Raw genomic sequence first — 21,959 nt, forward strand, 5'->3', positions numbered from 1 at the left:
TTTGCTATGTTGTAATTTAAGAGCTACCTATAAAACTACTTTTATGAAGATTTTGCTGCCGTGATTAAATTTTGAATGCTGTGGAATTTTAAGTTTGAAGATAATTTTATAAATTTAGTTATTTAAAATTATCTTTAAATTTAAAGTCAGGCTACCAAAATAGAGGAGCCATCCCCTCTGCAGAAATCGACCAAATTTTTGATTGCATGTATACGGATCATCCTTGAGGAGGTTTCACAGACCATTGCCAATAGCCAGTTATGCAGCTCTAACGTGACGTAAATAAAGTACTGTCGTTCCCACTTAATTGCATATCAGATAATCGAATAACCCACTTATACAAATAAAATTTAATGTGTGTGTGGAACCAAATCTTTATATGAAACTATAAATTTCCCTATTTAAATGAATAGTTGTTGTTTCCTGTCCTTGCTTAATTGCATAAAGAGGTACTGAAATGAAAAAAAAATTTTATTTTATTTTTAAGAAATGTTTCACTAGCTAAAATGAAATTTTCAGTTATGAAAATTTGAATACAATAAGTGGTCGCAATAGGGGCTTCCTGTTTAATTGTTGCTCTGAACAGGTGTTAGGAGTATAGTTTAAGAATTAATCAAAGCTTGCTGGCAGTTATACATTGAAATCAATGAAGGGGGTTTTACCTTTCTTTGACTTACTTCACTCACAGATAATTTAGAACATAAAAAGGTACAGAGTGACTTATTTTGCAGTGAAGACTTATGGTCCCCTCTTGGTATGCTACTAGCTTTGATAAGAAAAAGTTTAAAAAATCTAACAAATTAGTGTACAGTGTGTCTTTCTCTAAAGTCAAATAATCATTGCTTATTTCAGTGAGTACAAGATGAGTTTGAAAAGGAATGATTTGAAATAATCGAAAATAATCGAAGTTTGGCAAGAAATAAATATCAAAAATCCCAAACTGAAATTGCAAATTAATTTGAAATTTCTCAAATTTTGAGGATAAAGAAAAAGAAAAAATTCTGAAATTCTTAGTAAAAAAATAAAGGGAAAATCGAATTTTGATAAAATGACAAATTAAATGGGTATAGAAACAGGCTTTAAATATAAATTTTTTCAAAAGAAACAAAGTAATATTATAGTACCTGTATTATTTTTTTATTAACATAGATTTATTTTTCTATAACTTTAAATGACATTTATATTTTAGAATACTAACACACAGTTTAAATTATAATTGTTTATTGATCATAAAATTGAGTTTATTTATGAAACAGAATATATACTGTGCATTAAATATTATTAAAAAGTAAACTTTTGTAAAAATTGAATATTTAAAATTTAATAATGCTCTCCACTTTAAATCGAATAACCCACTTAACTGAATAGTGTTGGCTGGCACCAATAGTATTCCTTTAAGCGGGGTTGACTGTACCAGCATATCTTTATTTATTATTACGTTAAATATTATATTATTAAGATGCCAATAAATTAAATAAGCATAAAATAAGGGTATTGAATAGCTGAAATTGTTTATTTTAAACTCTTAACTTATGTCCAATTTCAACAAATGTTTTTACTTCTATAGGTTCTTGTTGTTGGAATGCTACAACCCCCAAATATAAGTTTTAGTTATACTGTGCCTATAACAGAAAAGCAATTGTATAATTGGAAAGTTGCCACACAATATTCTGAGTGCTCAAGAATATGCAACGGTAATAAATAATTCTATAAATACATGAAATTCTAAATTTCATATTCTGAAATGTTTGAATTTCTCATAAGTTTGTACACATGTTAAAATTTAAATATATATATACCTTAGTTTATACTTAACTATTTATAAAAATGTGATGTTAATGAAATTTTTGCTTTTCATGCAGGCATTAGCTCTTTAAAGCCAGTTTGTGTACGTATTTCTGATCAATATCATGTAAATGATAATCACTGTGCAGACATCTCCAAACCTAGTCTGCAAAAAACACGTAAATGTAATGAACACTGCTATCTTTCGTAAGTATTTTTAATAAAGTATTTTCTATTTTTGTGTTTTGTAATAAGTGTAGCACCTGCAACAATCTAAATTGTAAGAAAATAAAGAGCATAATTAAATGTTATTTGAATTTCAATAAGTATTATAAAAGACTAAAGGCTTTCTTAAAAATAACAAACTACCAACTTAGTTTCGATGTGAAATAAAAATATTATGAAGATCTTTGTTATTTAACTATCTGGATATTGATTGGATATTTAACTATCTGAAAATTTCCTTGAGTTTTTGAATTTTTTAATGGGTGGTATTTACTCAGCAAGCTTTGAGGGAGTCTCATTTCCTATAGGAGGGAATCAGTCAAATTAAAAAGCAAACGCAGAAATTGCAGATTTATTTAAAAGCTGCTCTGCAGCTTTCATGTTGTTTTGAAAACCATTAAAATTTATTTAAACTAAATCAAAAGATTGATAAAATAGCATACACTAAAATGTTTTTGGATATTTTGAAATATGAATTGCCAGGAACATTGCAGCAAGTGAAGCAGAGGAAAGATATAAATATAGGTATGAAATATCCATTAAAATTTTAACCCTTTAAGAGCAATCCACTTTCATAAGAAATATTCAGACAGTTTCATCTTGCTAAATACCACTCATTGCTGATTCTTCTCTGACAATAGGAAAATGGCTGCTCCTTTTATTGTAAAGCTTACAATTACAGCATTACTATTAAAATTTTTTAAAACTTAAACTACCATTTGTATTTTTTTAACTTATCAAAAAAATTGTCTAAAACTTTATTACTTTTTTAAATCTGTAAAACTGTTGCAACATTTATGCTATAAAGTACTGTGAATGTATTACTCCTACTATATTGATATTGTTACCTGCTATATATATATAATTTATGATTAATATTATGTATTGTTTCTCAGTTGGAAAAATGTAAGCCAATCTCCTTGTTCTGTTCAATGTGGAAGAGGTATACGACGAAAAATAATCAAATGCATGAAAGAAGAAATATCAACAAAAATCGCTCATGGTGTTCCTGAAGAAAATTGTGCGCATCTGGGACCAAAGCCAACTGCACAAGAAAAGTGTTGGGGTACATGTCATAATTCAAAATGGATATATTCTGAATGGTCAGAGGTAATGATTTGTGCAGTTTAAAATTTTTTTATTATATTTTATATTTTAATATTGATGGTTAATGAAATATAACCTGTCACTTTCTTTGTGAGTTGTTAATAAATGTTTTGATTGATAAATATTGTTCTGGTAGGATTTTTTACTACTGTCATAAACTTTAAGATCACTTATATATAGTTTACTTATAAGAATCTCTTTTAATAAATCACCATTATTAAAGGGTGCTTAATTAATGCCTTTGCATTATGCCATTCGAAACATGCTTGCATGGTAATTTTAAATATGCCATTCGAATAAATATACCTTTTATAATTCAAGCAGAGAAAATCTATATTCTATCATTCAAACAGGTCTACAACATTTCAATTTAATGTTTTTGTTATCATTAAATTGCATTGTTATAATTTATCCAAAGTTAAGGTATTTCATTTTTACAGAGAAAGATTTATACTTAAAATATAATATTGAAGTAAGATATTGAAATAAAGTAATTGAAATATTCAAAGTGACAGACTTGTCATATTTTACTTGCCATATTTTTTTATTCCAATATTTCTTATCAATTGTTGGGTTTATAATCAAATTAATCAGTGTGTAATACACGTAAATAAAATTTATAAACTACTCAACCTTTTCTAAGCTCATTCGATAAATTAAAAGAAAAATGATCTTATTAAAATTCTGATGCAAATAAGATACACTTCATTTATATATTTCAATATTTTATTAAATTGGTTCTTTTTTTAAGCACAAAATCAGATACATGCTAAGCATTGAACTAAAGAGAAAGCACATCACTTTTAGTTTATAAAGTTTGGAATTAAAGAAGGGAGAAAATACTTGTAGGGCTACTTGACTTGTCCAATAACTCGCTTTTAGGCAGAGAATACACTGAGATGTTGAACATTTGGATAAATGCAACCATTTAATTTTTTAAAAAATTTTAAGAGGAATGGTTTTCTAGATTTTTCACTGAATATATTAACATTTACTTTGAATTATTAGGATTTTGCACCCTAATCCTTCAACATTGCCTTTTATTCCATTTATTTTCTTGGCATAAAAGGAAAATAATGGCAGCTCTTGTATTTGAAAAAAAATCTGAAGTTATTGTTTTAAAATTTTTTCATTAAATAAATGGGATAATTACTTTTATTTGAAAAGAGCAGACATGTAACCCTCAAAATTTCTCTTTTAACTACACTGCTTTCAATTTAACTAAGAGTCAACGGGCTTATAATGCTTGTAAAAAATTGTGAGCTCGTTAGTTTTCTATATAATTCTTTATAATCGAAGATTTTGCAATGTGGAGAAGACTGGAGGGTCGCAATATGTCTATGTGTGTGACCGGCAGAATGTTAAAGATAAAATTAAAAACTTATTCTGAAATAAATATTGCAAAAATCTTTTAAATGGCAATTTACTATCACAGATAGTTATTTTCATAGTGAGCTTGTCATTATAAAGCAAATACTAATATTTAATGTCAAAGTAACAATGGTAGATGTTAAAAGATGATTTAACAATGAAACAGACACATTTACTGCTTTTCTTTTAACTTTGATTAACTATTTCAACTTAAATTAAATATCTAGAATAGACTAGACGAGTCAACAGATTGTGCATTAGACTGGAAGTTTTTGCTAGAAAGAAGGAAAAGAAAGGAAATATTGCTTTTGACATTAACACTAAATATTGCTTTCAAAGATAAACTGTCAAAAAGGGAAATAAGATAACAGGATAGATTTGTGGTCACCAGAAGTTGCATTCTTTTGAAGTGTGTGGCAGTAATTTTTTGTAAGAAAGAAGAGAACTTGGTGTGGATAACCCCCACTAGTTTGATCTTTAAACATATATAGGTTAAGATTGTAAGAAGGAAGTCACATAAAGTTTATTTCTCGCTATATTGATACCAGAAATAAATAAAAATATCTTCAATTTTGCCATTTTTTGTTTACTTAAACTATGAAAAATATATTTAAAAAAATACATAAACTGCAGAATTAGACTAATTTTATCTTGTTATCAACATACAGTGTACATCTCTTTAATATTAGCATTTTGATGGTAAAATGGAAACTTACCATTATGTTGAATTTTTGTATTATGACAAACTTACTATATTGAGCTTTTACTGTAAATGTGTTCCTAAAAGCGACTCAATTTTGTAAATGTTTGCTTTTTTAATTCGCTGATAATCCTGCATGTGGAAACTTGAATTGCAAAGAGATTTTTTTTCAGCATGGCTAATTATTTTTTCTCATGCTATTGTATCGAAGAAACGGTGTTTATGGGAAAAAAATATTCTCAATTTTGTCCATTGGCAAAAGCATCAGAGAATTAATAAATCGCCTAATTTGCTTTGAATTCAGTTGCAGGCAAATCAATGGTTAATTTTAAGTAGGTTTGCCAAACTTATTTGTTTCCAAACTTGTTTGTTCAAACGTTTCTACTTTATATGCAATATAAACATTAGTTTTAGCTGAAATGTCTGAAAAATTGCTTGTATTTTTTATCTAGTGTTCAGTTTCTTGTGGGGAAGGTACTCAGCAACGTTCTTCTGAATGTCGCAATGAAGAAAATTCGAAACAACCTGATAGTCACTGTGATCCAACAACAAGAGTTGTTTCTAAAAGTTGTAATATGGGTGATTGTCCAAGCTGGAAAGTTGGAAACTGGACAGAGGTAAAAACATTATTCATCATGAAATATTATCTAGCCTAATTTTATCTCTTTACCTAGCCTACTTTTCTACGTTTACGGTTGTTTCATTTTCTTTAACAAATAAGAGATTTAAATTTTTTAAGAATTTAATTCCACTAATGTTTAATTTTGAAAGTTGACTAGGTACTCTTTATTCTGGAATAAAATAATGTTTAAAACAGTAATGTGCATAATTACTTTTATATTTGTATTTGTATAGTTTTCTATATACAAAATGAGTTAGTTTATTATTCTTCAATTTTATACTTTTGTACTGTTTTCTTCGATAAAAATTAGAAAATAGCCTCAGGAATTTGTAAGATTTATAGATTTATATTACACAAAAGATTATGTTCTCTTTCCAAAATCACTTCCAATTTTTCGGAAGTAATATAATTAGTTCAGTTGGCAAAAAAAGAAAAAAATTATTAAGTGTTTATTATTGAATTGCCTTGAAGGAAGTTGCAATTTTAATATTTTGAGATGCACTAATGAACTTAGAGCAAACAATAGTTATTAAATTTTCAAAATTTGGCCCAAAAACTTACTTTTTTTTTTACAAAATTTACGAACAAAATTTACTAAATGTTTTAGTAGTTTAGTCAAGTGAATGATTTAAAGTTTGAGCCACATGTTGTTACAAAATATTTAGATTAAGGAAACACATCAGAGTCAAGAGTTCAAAAAATCAACTATAGTCTCATCTATGGTATTCATCTAATGTTTTGTTAATTTTTTCTATGCTATTGATTTTTCTTACTGTATAAAGCATAGTGTATACATACAAACTTTTTTTAGCATAAATAAACAGAGTCCTGTGTTGTATTTAAAATGTAACCAAATAGTTAATTTGGTTACCAACATTGTTTCAAATATAAATACTAAAATTTATATCATTTTCTACAATTATTTAGACATTTTTTGCAAAACTACTTTGTGAGTTTCTTTAGCACATTCAAGCTAACATGCCCCAGGTATCAAATATTACACACCATGTAAAAACAGGTTAAAAATTAATTTCTGATTGCTAAAAATCTTGTAGCATTTAGGAACATTGAAAGTTATAAGAATTGATACTAATTTATGCTTTATACATTTTTACAAGTTTATAGTAGGACTTAGAGCAATGCTTCTTTAGTAAAATACATTATATATATATATATATATACAAAATTGGCCATTTGCATTTTATTGCCTATATGGAATACACAAATTCCATGTAGTCAATAAGTTGTTTTCATACATTGTGCTGGTATTTTAAAAAAGTTCTGGTTTCATGCCTATCTGAAAACAATACTGAGGAACAGTTTATACGAAAATGTCTCTTTTAGAAAAAATGTTGCTCAATACTATATTTCTCCAAAACTTTTTAATTTCTAATTCTCTTTTTGAGATTTATTTGAACATTCATTGATTTATGAAATTGTTTCTGATGTTTTTAATCCTCTGAAAACAAGATGATGGATTCTGAAAAATCCTCTCTATTTTTAATCAGCTATTATTGTAGTTGGAATTTTCATTGGAGTGGCAATATAGCATTTGTCTATTTATAATTAATGGCAAATAGAAAAAAGAAAGGAATACTTTTTTTCCTTTCAAATTTTTTGATTAAATCTTCTTTAGTGAAATGATTATTCAAACTGATTGTAAATGAGTGTTAAGTGGGTAGCTCTGGCACCAAAATCAAAAATAAACTTTTCTGCATATTTGAAACTCTCATACTGTGTATAAAGTGATGTGATAAATATAATATTCACTGACTACCAAGTTTTGAAAGAATTAAAAGCACATATACTGGCTAAATAACATATATCGCACAAATTTTTTTTTTTTTTTTTTTTTTTAAATTTAAATTGTGTTTTTCAGAAAAAATTTTTAAATTCTTTTTGTTTCAGAAAATTATTATTCATTCTATTACTATTTCGTTTCTTTAAGATTAAATATAATTCAACATAACAACTTAACATACTATTTTTTATACTTCCAATTTTTAAAAGTTCATTTTACCAATTATTCAGTTCATGGCATGTTTAGTAATCTTGTAAAGCTTAAATAAAATTCTAAATTAGAGATATTAAAATTTCAACACTATGTTCTGGAGAATTTGACTAACTGCTATCCTAAAATGTAAAAGGAAATCAAATGGATTTGGGAACATGGGTGAGATAATGTTGAAAAACGTTGTGCAAGAATGTATTAGTCTTCATGAGTTCTTCAAAGTCCTTAATTTGGAAATCATGTTCATTATTTTATTCACAATTTGTTTTCAGAAAACTCAAATAAGTATATTTGGTTTTTAAAGTTCATAAGCTTACCCCTTTCGAACAAGTTTGCCCTTCCTATAAATTTTCATAAGTTAACTTATATTGTTAGTTATATTAACATATAACTAACTACAAGTTAACTTAATTTTAATATTCATAACTAAACATTTTTAACACAGTTAAAAGTATTTCCAATATCCAATCAACATAAATAACAGTACTAAAAAAATATTTATAATTATTTTTAATCACACAATTTTGCATAGGGAGTGTTTCATCCATAAGATAAGTGCAGGATCTATATCTGAGTTTATGGTACAGACATAACATCTATTGATACCTTGGTTTTTGCTAGTAGAGCATTGAAAATAAAGATTTAAAACAGTTAAAATAAAAGATAAGATTGTTTCAAAAGGAAAATCTTAAATTTTAATATTTTGAGCTGTATTTATTACAGAAATTGTTAAAGAATGATATGCTTATTCTCCGAATCTATGTCATGTCAAAATGTCATGTAACATTAAAAATATTTTAAGAAAAATACTAAAATTTTAATTAACTGCAGTTTAAAAGCAAATAACATAAATCATAAGTATTTAAATTATATTAATACTAATTCAATTATATTAATACTAATTCAGTTATATTAATACTAATTCAATTACATTAATACTAATTAAATTATGTTAATGTTAAATAAATTTTTATTAATACTAGTTAAACTATTAATACTAATTAAATTATCATTTAATAATAAATTTAAATTATAACTGGACTAAGAGACATTTAATTATATTTAAATTTGCCACATGCACACATCAGTATCTTAATATTTTTTAGCATCTAAAATGCTCTTGTTATGTGCATTCAATCAAATTTTATTAGATATATTAATACTAAAAACTCACAGCATACATTATGAAACTTCCCCAGAAATAAAATTTAATAGAAAAAAAAGCTGTTAGCTTGAGTAAATAAATTTAGACAAAACCTTTTAGCAAATTAAGCTTCCGCAAATATTCAAATTTTTAAGTCATTTCCAAATTATATATGGAAATGAATGAGTGGTACAACTGTTGTGGATACGTTATATGTTTATGTCAGCCAACTTTATTGAATTTTGCTAAATTTTCCTAGCCTAACCAGAAATTCTAACTTTTGTATAGTTTATAAGATTCTCAAAAAAATTAGGAACTCTAAAAGTATCCTTTTCAAAATAGATTCTTCACTCAGCTTATTGCATGCTTAAAAATTTAAATAAGTAGGGATGCTAACTGATGAATTAAGCCTCAAATAAAAAGTCATTCAAATAAAATATTTCTTTTTAACGATGAGTTAGAATCAAGAATATATTGCAATTATTTTACATTAATTTTATATCTTTTACTTTTGAAATCTTTAATAAACACAATAAATCTTTTTATATTTAAATCCATTTAATAAATCACAAATTAAAATATTGCAATCAATCCAAATGCATAATTTTCTGTGTAAATATAAGTTTTTGTTACTTTTACTTTACTGATTATACTTATGTGGAGACTATTATGTTGCTCAATAATTTGCATGTTTTTTATCATATCTTAAAAATTACTAATTTTTTTTTCCAATTTGCATTAGCTTACTGTACATTTTACATTATAATAAAGGCAAAATTAGCTCATAAAAATTGCAATGTACATATATATTTTTTTCATAGTGTTCTGTAACATGTGGTTCTGGTATAAAACAACGCCCATATTGGTGCCAACACAATGAAAAGTATGTTGATCAGCGATATTGTAGTGAGAATGAAACACCTAATGCAAAAGAAATTTGCAACTCTGGTGAATGTTATGATTGGCGTGCAGAAGACTGGGAACCTGTAAGTAAACTAACAGATTAGAGAGCCAATAATATGAATTATATCAAAAAATCCAATCTCCTAGCTTATGTAAACTGGACTAAGAGATTTTTAGTTGTATTTAAATTTGCCACCACTATATTTAAACACATAAATATTCTGAAGGCTTTGTATATGCTCACATTTAATTGTTCCAATGTATTGTGAAAAATATATGATATGCTATGTGATTATTGCAGACAAAAAGGGGTAGATGAGGTTCAATATTCTCATAAATTTACTTATACAATAACCTAACACCTACAGTAAATAACCTAACAGCTTTTTAAATCAATAATTATTTAATTATTTTTTCTTCTTAGCCTGTCGCACAAAGTTTTCTACAGATAGCTCTATTCCTGACTTTGATCTTCAAGTTAAAGATCTTTAAGTTTTTAAGTCATTCACGACATCATCCATCGACCTTTTCTTTGATCTGCCTCTTAACATGGGCTTTTAATGCAAGATCCACTCTGTCAGGTGATCTTTCAATGTGACCAAACTATGAATGTCTCTGTACTTTGATGCATTTTACATTGTTTCTATACTTGATAAAAGCTCTCTATTCCACATTAGTTTTTATTCTCCAATAATTATTAGTCAGCTGTCATTCCTCTACAGTATAAAATATGAGGTTGGAAATCATTTACCAGCATTTTGGTTACTTTATTAAAACTTTATACTTTTATTTTAGCTATGATTTTCTATAAGTTCTTCAATCTTATTATTTAGAAAATATTTTTTTTTATCTTTGTACATAATTTATTTGTAATTTTGTGTTTACATTCATAGTCTTCCCTAAACTAGCAGAAAAATAACTTGGGGCCCTCATTGGACCATTATTCAAGAATCTTGTCTCAATAAGGGCATAAGGACTGATATTTTTCCATTATGGGTCTGATATAGAATTATCTGATTCACCCGATAATTTACTGCCAGTTTACATCCAATGTCAGCCCTATATAGAATTTTCAGATTCACACGATATTTTATAATTATCATTCAGCCAATATAAGCCCTATATAGGCAGATATTGACACTGCGTAAGACCAATATTAAGAAACATAGACATCCTAATATTGGTCTCGCTAAGCATGTTCTTATAGGACCCATATTCAGCCAATTTCGAGCCCAACTGGAGCCAAGATATAATTGTTGCTATGTTATTTGATCTGCTGTAGTTTTGTAAAATTTTTTGTTTTGCAATGTTCTTCAACTCCAAGGCATCTCAAAAACTCTTGAATAGAACCCCATTCAGTTTCAATATTAGTGTTTATAGATATATATTTAATATACTCTTGGACATATACTCTTGTTTTGTAGAATCATCCCTTAGCTTTTAAATAGAGAATCTATTTGAACATGAACATTGAAAATTTTATATCGAAATTTGGCAACTACAAGAAAAGGGAAAAGTCACAATTGGCTCACTTGAAGACTATAACATGTTGAATAGGCGTAGCCCATCTTTGGGGAGTTAGAATATGGTCAAATTAATTAAAATTATTTGTTCGTGGTATCAGTCATGTCCCCATGTCAATTGTTTATGTGGGAAGTACACACTCATTAGTTTAATGAAATTTATAGTGGCCATCTGAATCATAAATTTTCCATTTTCATTAGAATCTAAGTGAAATTGTGTGCTCTTCTGACATCTCTATAGATATACTCTTAGTTGATTTGAGTATTCACATCCCCAAGAACAATAACCTAATCTCCTCTGTTGTTTGAGTCCTTTAAGTATTTTCAATTGATTAAAACCTTTTAACAGAATTAAATTATCTCACTATTTTATTTAGTGTCTAGAAACTGTATTTGTTTTTTTTTAATATATAGTAACTGTTTAAAATCTTCATTATTTTCCAGTGTTCTGTCAGCTGTGGTAATGGAACTTCTTTACGAAATCTTTACTGTATCTCTTCCTCTCAAGTTAAAATGGATGAGTCTTTTTGTTCTCAAGTGATAAAGCCAGCTGAAAGAAGGAATTGTTCTACAAATATTTCATGTTCTGCAAATGTTAGTCCAAAACGGGCTACAAACATCTTTCAAAAATGGAAACCATCATTGCGTGTATATAGTGATGGTAATTCAATTCCTGGAGTTAATCATGCAATTTGGAAGGAAAATGCATGGTCGAAGGTAATTTCATATTGAATTTAAGTAAAGTTAACAGACATACCCACTTTTGGAATGACAGACCTTTTAGCCCACTTTTCTGTTAAAGTTCAGTCAAATGAAGAAATAAATAAAATATTGTTCAAAACTTCGGAAGGATTCTCAATGGGCCCACTTACACATGTGAATGAATTTTTAACAAATCTGATTTGAAAATATAAATCATGTGATGCTGTCTATTTGAATATTAAAGAAGAAAATTTTACACATGTGCCTGGTTACTGAAAGGCACATTCTCTCACTTACCTAAATGCTTACTGAGAGACTGCTCCTTTCTATGCATATTCATTGTCAAAGTTAAAATTATAATACTTTTAAAAACCTTTAGATTACAGATTAAAAAAAGCAAAAGACTTTAAATTTTATTAAAGTAAATACTTTTTTAATGAGAAATGGTTTAAAAAGAATATTATTAAATTCAAAAGAAAGTTCATTTTAAATAAAATCTCTATGAAATTTTTCTGAAATGCTTTGATTCCTTTCAAATGTATAAATAGTTTTTAAATGATCAACATTTATGAGGTTTTTTCTCCACTATTTATTTTAATTTATCGATATTGGTAAAATAATTCAAGAACTTAATATGTAGAAACTCTCAAAGATGCAAAGTAGTTTTATTTTAAAAAAGAGAAGAAGAAATGGAATATTACAATTTTAAGAATGATATTTTGAATTAAAGTATGAGTAAAAAGATTGCCTTTCTGTGAGTTTAAAAAAACAATATAATTAAAATAAAATTAAAAATAACTGTTCAATTATTAAAATTTATTTTCTATTTTTATTTAAGCTATAGATAGTTTATTTTATCAAATTAAATTTAAATTTATTGATTTTTTTTCAATTCATAATTCTAGTTTTAACTGCTATTAATTGAAAATAATTAAATTTAAACTGCTAAAAGTTTGAGGCATTTAGTCTATAAATAATTGTAGTGTTTATTTGAAGATAGTTTGAAATGCATTTTTCCTTATAATGAAATGAATCTTTCTTAAATTTAAATATATATATTTTAGACACAGAAAGCTGCAGCCAGTGTGTTTTTTAGTCAAACTCTTTCATCAAAAAAGTTTAATTAAACCAAAGCAAATGATAAAGGTATAGGCTACATTTCTTTGATAAGCATTCTTGAGTAGGTTTTACCCCCTCCCTATTTTTTGTAAAAGCAAAGCTAGTTTGGGTTTTTTCAGAAATATTTTAAATTTTTATTCCTTAGTCCTGATTGTATGATTTGCTTCAAACATGAAATGTTTAATAACTATTACTTGTTTTGTTACTGCATAAACATTTATTTTGGAAGTTCTAGATTGCTAGGTTATTATTTTTATTTCTATAAAGATATTGTTGCATAAAAATTTAAAATTATTTAATTAAAATATTCCAAATTTTTTTTTATTGCAATAACGCAAATTTAGTTACATAGCTTGTTGGGTTAGAATTCAAATTTTTGTTCAGTTACCATTGTAACTTAATCTGCATTTTTGTTTTTTAAAATCCCTATTCAGCTTTTGGTTACCTTAAAATTGTTCAAATCATTTTCCCCAAAGGAACTGCTTAGCAATGTTGTGTAAAGTTAATTCCTAAAAACAGTTTTGTATTCATTATTTTAGCTACAAATTTTGACTGTTTTAAAAACTGTTATATATAAAGCTTATTGTATCAGTAAATATTACTTATTTAATGTTTAATTGTAAAATGATTAATTTACATGTTTTCAATGTGTTTTTCATAAAATGTTTCATAATAGTGTACTATTACAGGATTATTTTATGTAAAAAAAAAAGAATTCCATTGTTAATTTTAAGTCTTTAATTTGGAATAATAATAGAAATCAAGCCATAATAGTAGAGAATAATATTAAAAAAGAATGATAATTAACGGTAACTAATAAATACCTTTAAAGAAATAAACAAATAATTAATATGTCAAATGAACTTTTCAATGTTTTCCCCCAAAAACTTAATCTTTTTTATTTAATCAAAAATTAATTGTGGATTTCAATTTATGAACTCAAACTGTACAAATCAAAAAAAAATTCTAAAATTTAATTTCATTTAAATGCTATCATAAAAAATTTATTATTAATTCATTTCATAAATATGATTAAAATATGAAAATATATAAATATATTATATATTTTATTATATTATTATAAAAATGTTATATGTTATTATGTTTTATAATAATATGTAAACTTAGTTTATAAATTATATCTTATAGTTAGCTTAAGAAATTTAATAACTTTTTCAAGTTACATAAATAAATTTATTTTCTTGAAACTGATAGTTTTTCATAAATGAAGTAAATTGATATGAATTATAGTTTAAACCTCTACAAATTGTCCAGATATTCAAAAATTCAAAATGTATATCATATATAATTATAGAACATTTATAATTTTTGAGAAGATAATAAGTAGTAATAATTTCATTTAAATAAAAAAATATTCATAAGGTTTTACGAGCCTCAATCAACAATGCATTCTTTATAAGAACAGATGCTTTACTTTTCTATCCTAATTAAAACAACATTCAAGACAAGTTGAATGTTGAAGTTCATTGAGCTAAATTATATAATAATTAAAGCTAAATTATCCAATTATTTTATCTTCAAATGTTTGCAAGTCTTAGGTAAATGACAATAATGTACTATTATTGTTCTTTTGAAGTGAAATATATTGGTCTAGTACAGTAAATATTGAAAACCCACCTTGAAAATAACCTGATTTTTTTCAAGTGTGCCCTCTTTAAGGGATCCTGATTCTCAAGATTTATAAAATGCTGACTCAGACTTTAATTTTAGTTTGAAATTCACTTTCCTATTAACTTTTATTTTTGCATTTCCTTTAAACCTGAACCATAAATAACGAATTTCAACTATTAATCAACCTTGAATTGCTGGCTGCTGGCGATATTGAATTTTTAAAATATATTTCAACACTTTGAAATGTGTGTGTGACTTATTAAATGTGTCGGAAGTTCACTAGGATTATACAAATATATTCAAATCCTTAGAAGATCAAATTATCTTAGTGCATTCAAATTATTTTAGGGTTCTTTTGTTTGCTTTGAATTCTTTTAACACCATATTAGTGTGAAAGTATTAAAATAAAACTTTTCAACTATTCTTCTTAAATGCATTTTGGCTTAGCCAAATTATAACTTAAATTTTTTGTTTCCAGTGTTCCAGTTCATGTGGTGAAGGATTTCGAAGGAGGAGTCTTACTTGTCACAATTTAGAAGATAATTCAAGACTGCCTTTAAGCCGTTGTAACCAAAAATCTAAACCTAAGACAGTTGAAAAATGTCTTGGGTCAGAGTGTAGTTTCTGGGAAGTTGGTGTCTGGTCAGAGGTAGGAAATTAAAATATCATTTGTTACAGTTTATCTTTATTTCCAAATTAGTCTGTTTCAGTGCTCTTGAAACATCTAATATTTTTACAATAGGACATTTTGCATTGATTTGAAAATTCTGATTTCCTTGAATAATTACAACTGATTATACTAAAAATTATTTAGTTTTAACATATTATTTTAACAATAATCATTTATAATTATCATGAAAAAATATGAAAACTCACAAAATGTTGTGTTAAAACCTATTTAGTTGCATGATTTAAATATCTCCATATACTTGTTTCTGCTGTACTGTTTCAATTATGGTTTAATCAGTTTGCAATAATAGTGAATATTCATGTATGGTGGGTGATTTTATGTAAATTTTTTCAAGTTTTGAATATAAAATTAATGTTACAGCATTTATTTTATCAGAATATAAATCCAATTTAACTGTATGAACAATATAAAAACAGAGCTGTTTCTGATTTCGGTAAAGGTCTCTTCATACTTAATACCATATTTTTGAAAAAACCATTTTGCTACAAATTAAATCTTGTGTTTTGCTATTTTCCCAATCTATGTATTTTATCTTGAACCTCCATCTACTTTTTATTGCTTTCCATCAAAAAGTTTCCATGCACAATTCCTATTTACTTGTTTACTATGAGTTTGAATTATCTTCAATAATAATTTTCAATTTTGGAGCTTCAGAAATATATATTGTTGTTCATAAATTTCTGGATTGTGGAATTTCTGGATCTGATCTGGCAAGATCCAGGGAAATATTTAAGTACTTAGCTAAGTTTGCAATGAAATCTTCAATAAATATTCTATTAAATATAAACTCTGGGTATTTCTGTTGAAAAATGGTATTTATTTTAGACTTTTAATCAAGTGAGTAATACTTTGATGAGATGCTAGGGTTACACTAATATAAATAATTTAAATTTTTATTTTAGAGGATTATGTCAAGAAATAAATTAACATTATATTTTTTTATGCAATGGAATAAAAATTTTCAGTAAATAAATTTAAATATTATATTTGTAATCTCAAGAACTATTATATCAACCTTTTTTTTTAATTTTCAAAGCAAGCTAACCCTTATATGTGTATTCAGGACTTAAACCCTCCCCTTTGATTATTGGTAGCCAAGTTGACAGCTTATTATACTCATACAAAACTAATACTCATTACTATAAAATAATATAACAATTTTAAGAAAACAGATCTTAATATTAAAGTTTTTTAGTGTTATTTTGGTTTGAAGTGTAAATTGGCCATTAATCTTTTTTACAGCTTTATAAAGCAGTTGCTACTAGTTTGTGAGCATTTCAAACTGTATGTTTGAGGCTTAAAAATCATAAATTTTTGCTTCTGCATTTTAGGATATCAAATTATTTTTTATGCTGTAAAGACAAAATTATGTTTTTTTTTTTATAATCTCATTTTTGAAATATTTGACTCTCTCCTGTATTTGAATTTTCTAGTGTTTCTGTCTAGAAAACATTAAAAAAAGGAAAGTGAGTTGTAATTCAGAAGAACATATATGTAATTCTCAAACTAAGCCACATGCCACAGAGGTTTGTCAATGCAGTTTGCCACATCACTCAAACAGCACTTCACACTCTCATTGGAAAACTGGACCATGGGCCGAGGTGTGTACTTACTAATGTCATTTTTTATTACAAAATACATTTTTTATAAGTTTTTATTTTTATCTGTGATTGTATTAGTATCATATTTTAAGTCACTTGTAAAATTAAGGCATTTAAGTTTTTTGTCTTTTGATGAACACTATAATTATGGATTGTAGAAAATATGTTTTTCTAATACATTGGAAAGATTGACAGATGTAAAAAAGTATTTCTTTTTTTTATCATATGATTTGGCCACAGCCCAAGCATAAAATATTTAAAATTTAAATTATTTCTTGCAATATTTGGCGTAAACAAGTTGAAAAGAAAATAATGCAGCTTTGAATTAATCCCAGTTCAGGTTGCTGTACCATTCACCTGTCCTTCCTTTCTGATTATGGTTTTTCTACCAAGCACTTAGTTTGAGGATTATTCCTGTAATACAGTGAAACTTTGATAAAGTAGACACTCTGAGAACCAAGAAAATTGTCCTAAAATAAGAGGTCTGCATAGACAAAGGATGTGCAATTGATAAACATAATGCCATAACTGAATTAATGATAGTGAAACAAGTACCTACATTCATTAGGAAATATATTCATATTTATTTTGACTTAATAAAATCTTTGTTTGAAATATATAAAAAATTCTTAAATTAAATATATGTACTGCTTGCACATCTTGTATGTTATGCTTTTCTATCAGTAAGTCAGGATAGAGAAAAAAGAACTAAGAGAAGTTAGTTTTAAAAAAAAAAAAGAACTAAGAGAAGTTTGTTACATGGCCTCATTAAGTTCTCCTAAAAAGATATTTGCTACAATGGGGAATACAATCATACATGTAGAACTCGCAATAATGCAATCAATGATTTCTTAACAGTCATAAAGAAAGGTTAGTTTTGCAATTTTCTTCTTTCCACCTCCTCTGCCAAAATTTGACACTCTCTATATTCCATTATTTCGTTCATAAAAATGCTTATACTTGTGTGGAATTTGTTAAAAAAATTATTTAAAAAAAATTTGGAATGCCAACATTAAATAAATTTAAGTTTTTTTCGATGCGTATTTCTGTTACTTGATGTTTTTCTTTATACGAAACAGTAGACTCTTATTGATAGAACTTTAATTTCATTGTTTATAAAGTTGATTGTAAATTTATTTTCATCTAGATCTAATGAAATCTAAAGAAAGATTTAAAATATAATTTATTTTGTCTTTCTAGTGTTCTGTTAGTTGTGGAAATGGTATTAAACGTCGCCAAGTAGTTTGCTATAACGATGATGAATTTAAAGGTTCTGATTGTGATTCAAACCGTAAACCCTCTGAAACATTTGAATGTAACGCTGGTCCTTGTCCAGATTGGGCTACAGGCGAGTGGTCTGAGGTAAAAAAAAATTTATCTTAGTTATTTTAAGGAGTTTTAAGTTTTGATACTTAGAAAGTAACTAAATATTTACCTTGAAAAATACTTAATCTAACTTATAATTAATTTTAACCTTTTTTTACTCTGGATAATTTGCTTGGTGCAAGCAGTGGCCCCCATTCCCCACAAGCTCTTGAGCGCATTCACCCCCCCCCCAAAAAAAAGAAAAACTTCCCCCTTCCTCCTCCCCCAAAAAACTTCCCCCTTCCATGTTAGTTTGTTTGAAATAGTGCTATATTGCTTCTTTTATTTATGTGCTTAAAAAAATTCTCTCGTCTAAACTCCCCCCAAATTATTCGTTTTATTTAGTGTAAAAATTCCCCCCCCAAGCTGTAAGTGGGTGCATCGTGCGTCCATTCTCCCCCCTGATGGGGGCCCCTGGGTGCAAGTCTAAGTTTTGAAAGTAAAGAGCAAATCTTTATCTATTTTTACTAAAGTAAGTTTACTATATGTTTTTAACATCTATGCAATGTTAAAAACAGGTGTAAATGATTTTTGTCAGTAATGAATAATGTAATACATTAAATGCTTATAAATATTGATCTAAGAATAAGTTTCAGGTTATAGTAAAGTATTTTTAAATTTTTTTTAATATAGTACAATAGGCTTAACTAAAGTTATACAATTTTACAATTGTGTTTTTTTCAGCTGAAATGGTTCTTAAATCTCTGAAAAAATATTTGAACATAAATAAATTACCATGGTGTATTTTTAAGTAAGGGCTGCTCCAAAATTAAAACCAAACAAAAGAAAATTTTCAAGAAGCAAATTTATTTTCAGATTCTAAATACTTTTTTTTATATGTTGACATAATTTCCGAGTTTTTTTATTTGTTAGTTAGCTTGGATTTACCCAAATCTGGATGTGAACAAGGTAATATCATACTGGATAACTCAAAGTTTGTAATTAGTAAGATTGAATTTTAATTATAAACTTGTAAAACTTATATATAAGGTTGATTTTTAATTAGAAAAACCTTATTATTACCTTACGCACATCCACATAATAATTTAAAAAAAATTTTTTTTTTCCTTTAAGAAATCTTTATACCGTTTTACTTGTTTTCTCTATATTTTTAACTTATTTTATGAGTTCTATGTACTTGCAGCTTATGCGCAGTAAATAAAATTTATTATTTTCTTAATTTTCTTCTTTAATCTCTCTTTTATTTTTTTATCTTTTAGTCTATATTACAATTATCCATTTTCAGGCAAAACCTCGATAACTAACAAATCAAACGCGCTTCAGTACTGTACTAACANTAATCAGGTTGTACTATAAAAAAGAAAAATTGTGTTAATTAAATTTAAGATTTTGCAAATAAAGAAATAATTGCAAAGTATCAGGTGCTACTGATTTGAAATCCATTCTTTCATACACAATGAAAAGAATAAATTTGTTTCCTTATTTATCTCAGCTGTTCAAGCTTGTTCAATTCAATTTGTAGTTCATTCAATCTGAAACTTGCATTTATGATAAGCTTTTTTAATAGAAAATAAATTTTCAGTCACAATTGTGTTATTTCTTGAAAAATTTAACTGTACAAAGTACAAACAAAGGAAATAATTCAGTATGAAAGTCTGCTTATCTGACTATTAAACTATTTCATGCATATTACATTTTTAAATATGCCTGAAGGGTTGTAATTAAGCTGAAACACAACAACTCCTTATACATTTGCAATGTTTGACAATGTGATTGTCATATTTGATCTTTTAACATTCCAAATTCAGAGGATATGATATTTATTTTTTAAGTTTATAATATTATAAAGCTTTTTTTTAAAATAAAATTAAATAAATCATTAATCATGATTTCTTAAACAATTTACACTTGCAAAAGTTCAAGAAAATTTTGAAGTGCTATATTTTTCATCAACCAAATAGTAACAGAAAAATTTGTATTTAAGATAAAATTTTAACCCTGAGATTAATAAAAAATTGTATAAAGGAAGCTGAGGAATAGCTATGAAATCAAAAATTAAATTATTAAATAAGAACTAAGATTTATAGTAATAAATAAGGAGAATTTCAAATTATCATATTGAAAGAATTTCAAATTATCAAAAGTTTGAATTACCCATGTACAAACTACTTATCCATATTTAAACTAAAGGAAATGTGGATTTGAAATGCATATTTAATTTAAAAGTCCATATTTAAAATATTATATATAAATTTAGCTGAATAAATTACTGAAGTTGTTAATTAAGTATGTTGCTTATTTTAGTGCAATGCAACTTGTGGAGAAGGTCTACAAACTAGATCTGTTTTGTGTTTTGATGATAATGGGCAAAAAATTGATAATAATTCTTGTAACATTCTAAAAAAGCCTGTAGAGCAACAAAGTTGCATTAAAATAAAGTGTGAAGATGTAGAAATCAATTACAAATGGATAACAGGACCCTGGTCACAGGTAATGAAAATTTCGTTATTTCTTTAAAAACTAATGTAATATTCTGCTAATTTTTTCGGATAGTTGATTTAGACTATAACAATGAAATAACATAGGATAAAATTTATGTTTCTTGAAGAATTGCTTGTTGCTATTCAAGAAGTTTTGATAAGATATGCATAAAATCCCATCTTTAATACCGATTCTTATTTTTTTTAAATATTATATGGGGAATTTTCAAACTTTTATGTATAAAATCTTTTATAATGTATTTTAATTTTTCAAAAAACATTTAAATATAGTTCTTAATAGGTTGGTTGCAATCATGCAGTAATGTTTATTTTAAAACGTTTACTTTGAAATCTTTCTTGTATCAGTATAGTATTTGAGCTTAATGAATTTCTCTAAATCAGTAAATATATGGAACTAATAATGATATAGAGAAACCTTGACAATCTAATTTAAGTGGGACAATTCTGTTGAAATTTGACATTTACCAATAGTGGCATATGACCTAGCCAGATTTGAGAAAGTTTCAAGTATTTAAATTGAAACATATTTTTCAATCATTTTTTTTAATATTAGTTTATCACATGACTTACCCTTTGTTTCTTGAAAATATTTTGTTCCCGGGGGCATAAGAGATTACTTCCTTCACAATCAAAATCAATAACCTTATGGCAGTAAAATTCCTCACAATCAAACTCAAAGACAGCAGTGCACAGAGAGGACATCTTTATCGACCAGATCATTGAGGTCCGTTCTTAGAAAGATGGGTAAGTATTCCAGGGAACAAAAATGAAAATATGATAGACTTATTCATAAGCTTAACATGCGGTTTACATCCATGCTAATAGATTAAAAAAATATACTTACTTATTCAAAGGTCTATGTAGAATGCAAGATCAAGGGAAGAAAAGATATTATATTCTTTTTCTTCAGCATCCGCTACAACTTGTCTCATGTCAGTTCAAGTAAATTGGACACAGTACATTCTGAAGCACAAACACAATCCAATCACACGACCA

The 21,959-nt window shown here is 26.5% G+C and overlaps 1 protein-coding gene across 1 annotated transcript in view; it reads left to right on the plus strand.

Annotated features, from left to right (window-relative positions):
* The window catches only part of LOC107445274 (A disintegrin and metalloproteinase with thrombospondin motifs 9), a 230,572-nt gene that overhangs the window by 187,439 nt on the left and 21,174 nt on the right, over positions 1-21,959 (plus strand). The window contains exons 17-26 of the mRNA XM_071188448.1: positions 1,568-1,694; positions 1,863-1,992; positions 2,907-3,120; positions 5,641-5,805; positions 9,787-9,951; positions 11,836-12,108; positions 15,323-15,493; positions 16,969-17,136; positions 18,337-18,498; positions 20,767-20,952. Coding sequence (XP_071044549.1) covers positions 1,568-1,694; positions 1,863-1,992; positions 2,907-3,120; positions 5,641-5,805; positions 9,787-9,951; positions 11,836-12,108; positions 15,323-15,493; positions 16,969-17,136; positions 18,337-18,498; positions 20,767-20,952 — 1,761 coding nt within the window. The remainder of the gene's footprint in view (positions 1-1,567; positions 1,695-1,862; positions 1,993-2,906; positions 3,121-5,640; positions 5,806-9,786; positions 9,952-11,835; positions 12,109-15,322; positions 15,494-16,968; positions 17,137-18,336; positions 18,499-20,766; positions 20,953-21,959) is intronic.

This window comes from Parasteatoda tepidariorum, chromosome X2 (genome assembly GCF_043381705.1).
Source record: "Parasteatoda tepidariorum isolate YZ-2023 chromosome X2, CAS_Ptep_4.0, whole genome shotgun sequence".
In the NCBI taxonomy this organism is placed as follows: domain Eukaryota; kingdom Metazoa; phylum Arthropoda; class Arachnida; order Araneae; family Theridiidae; genus Parasteatoda; species Parasteatoda tepidariorum.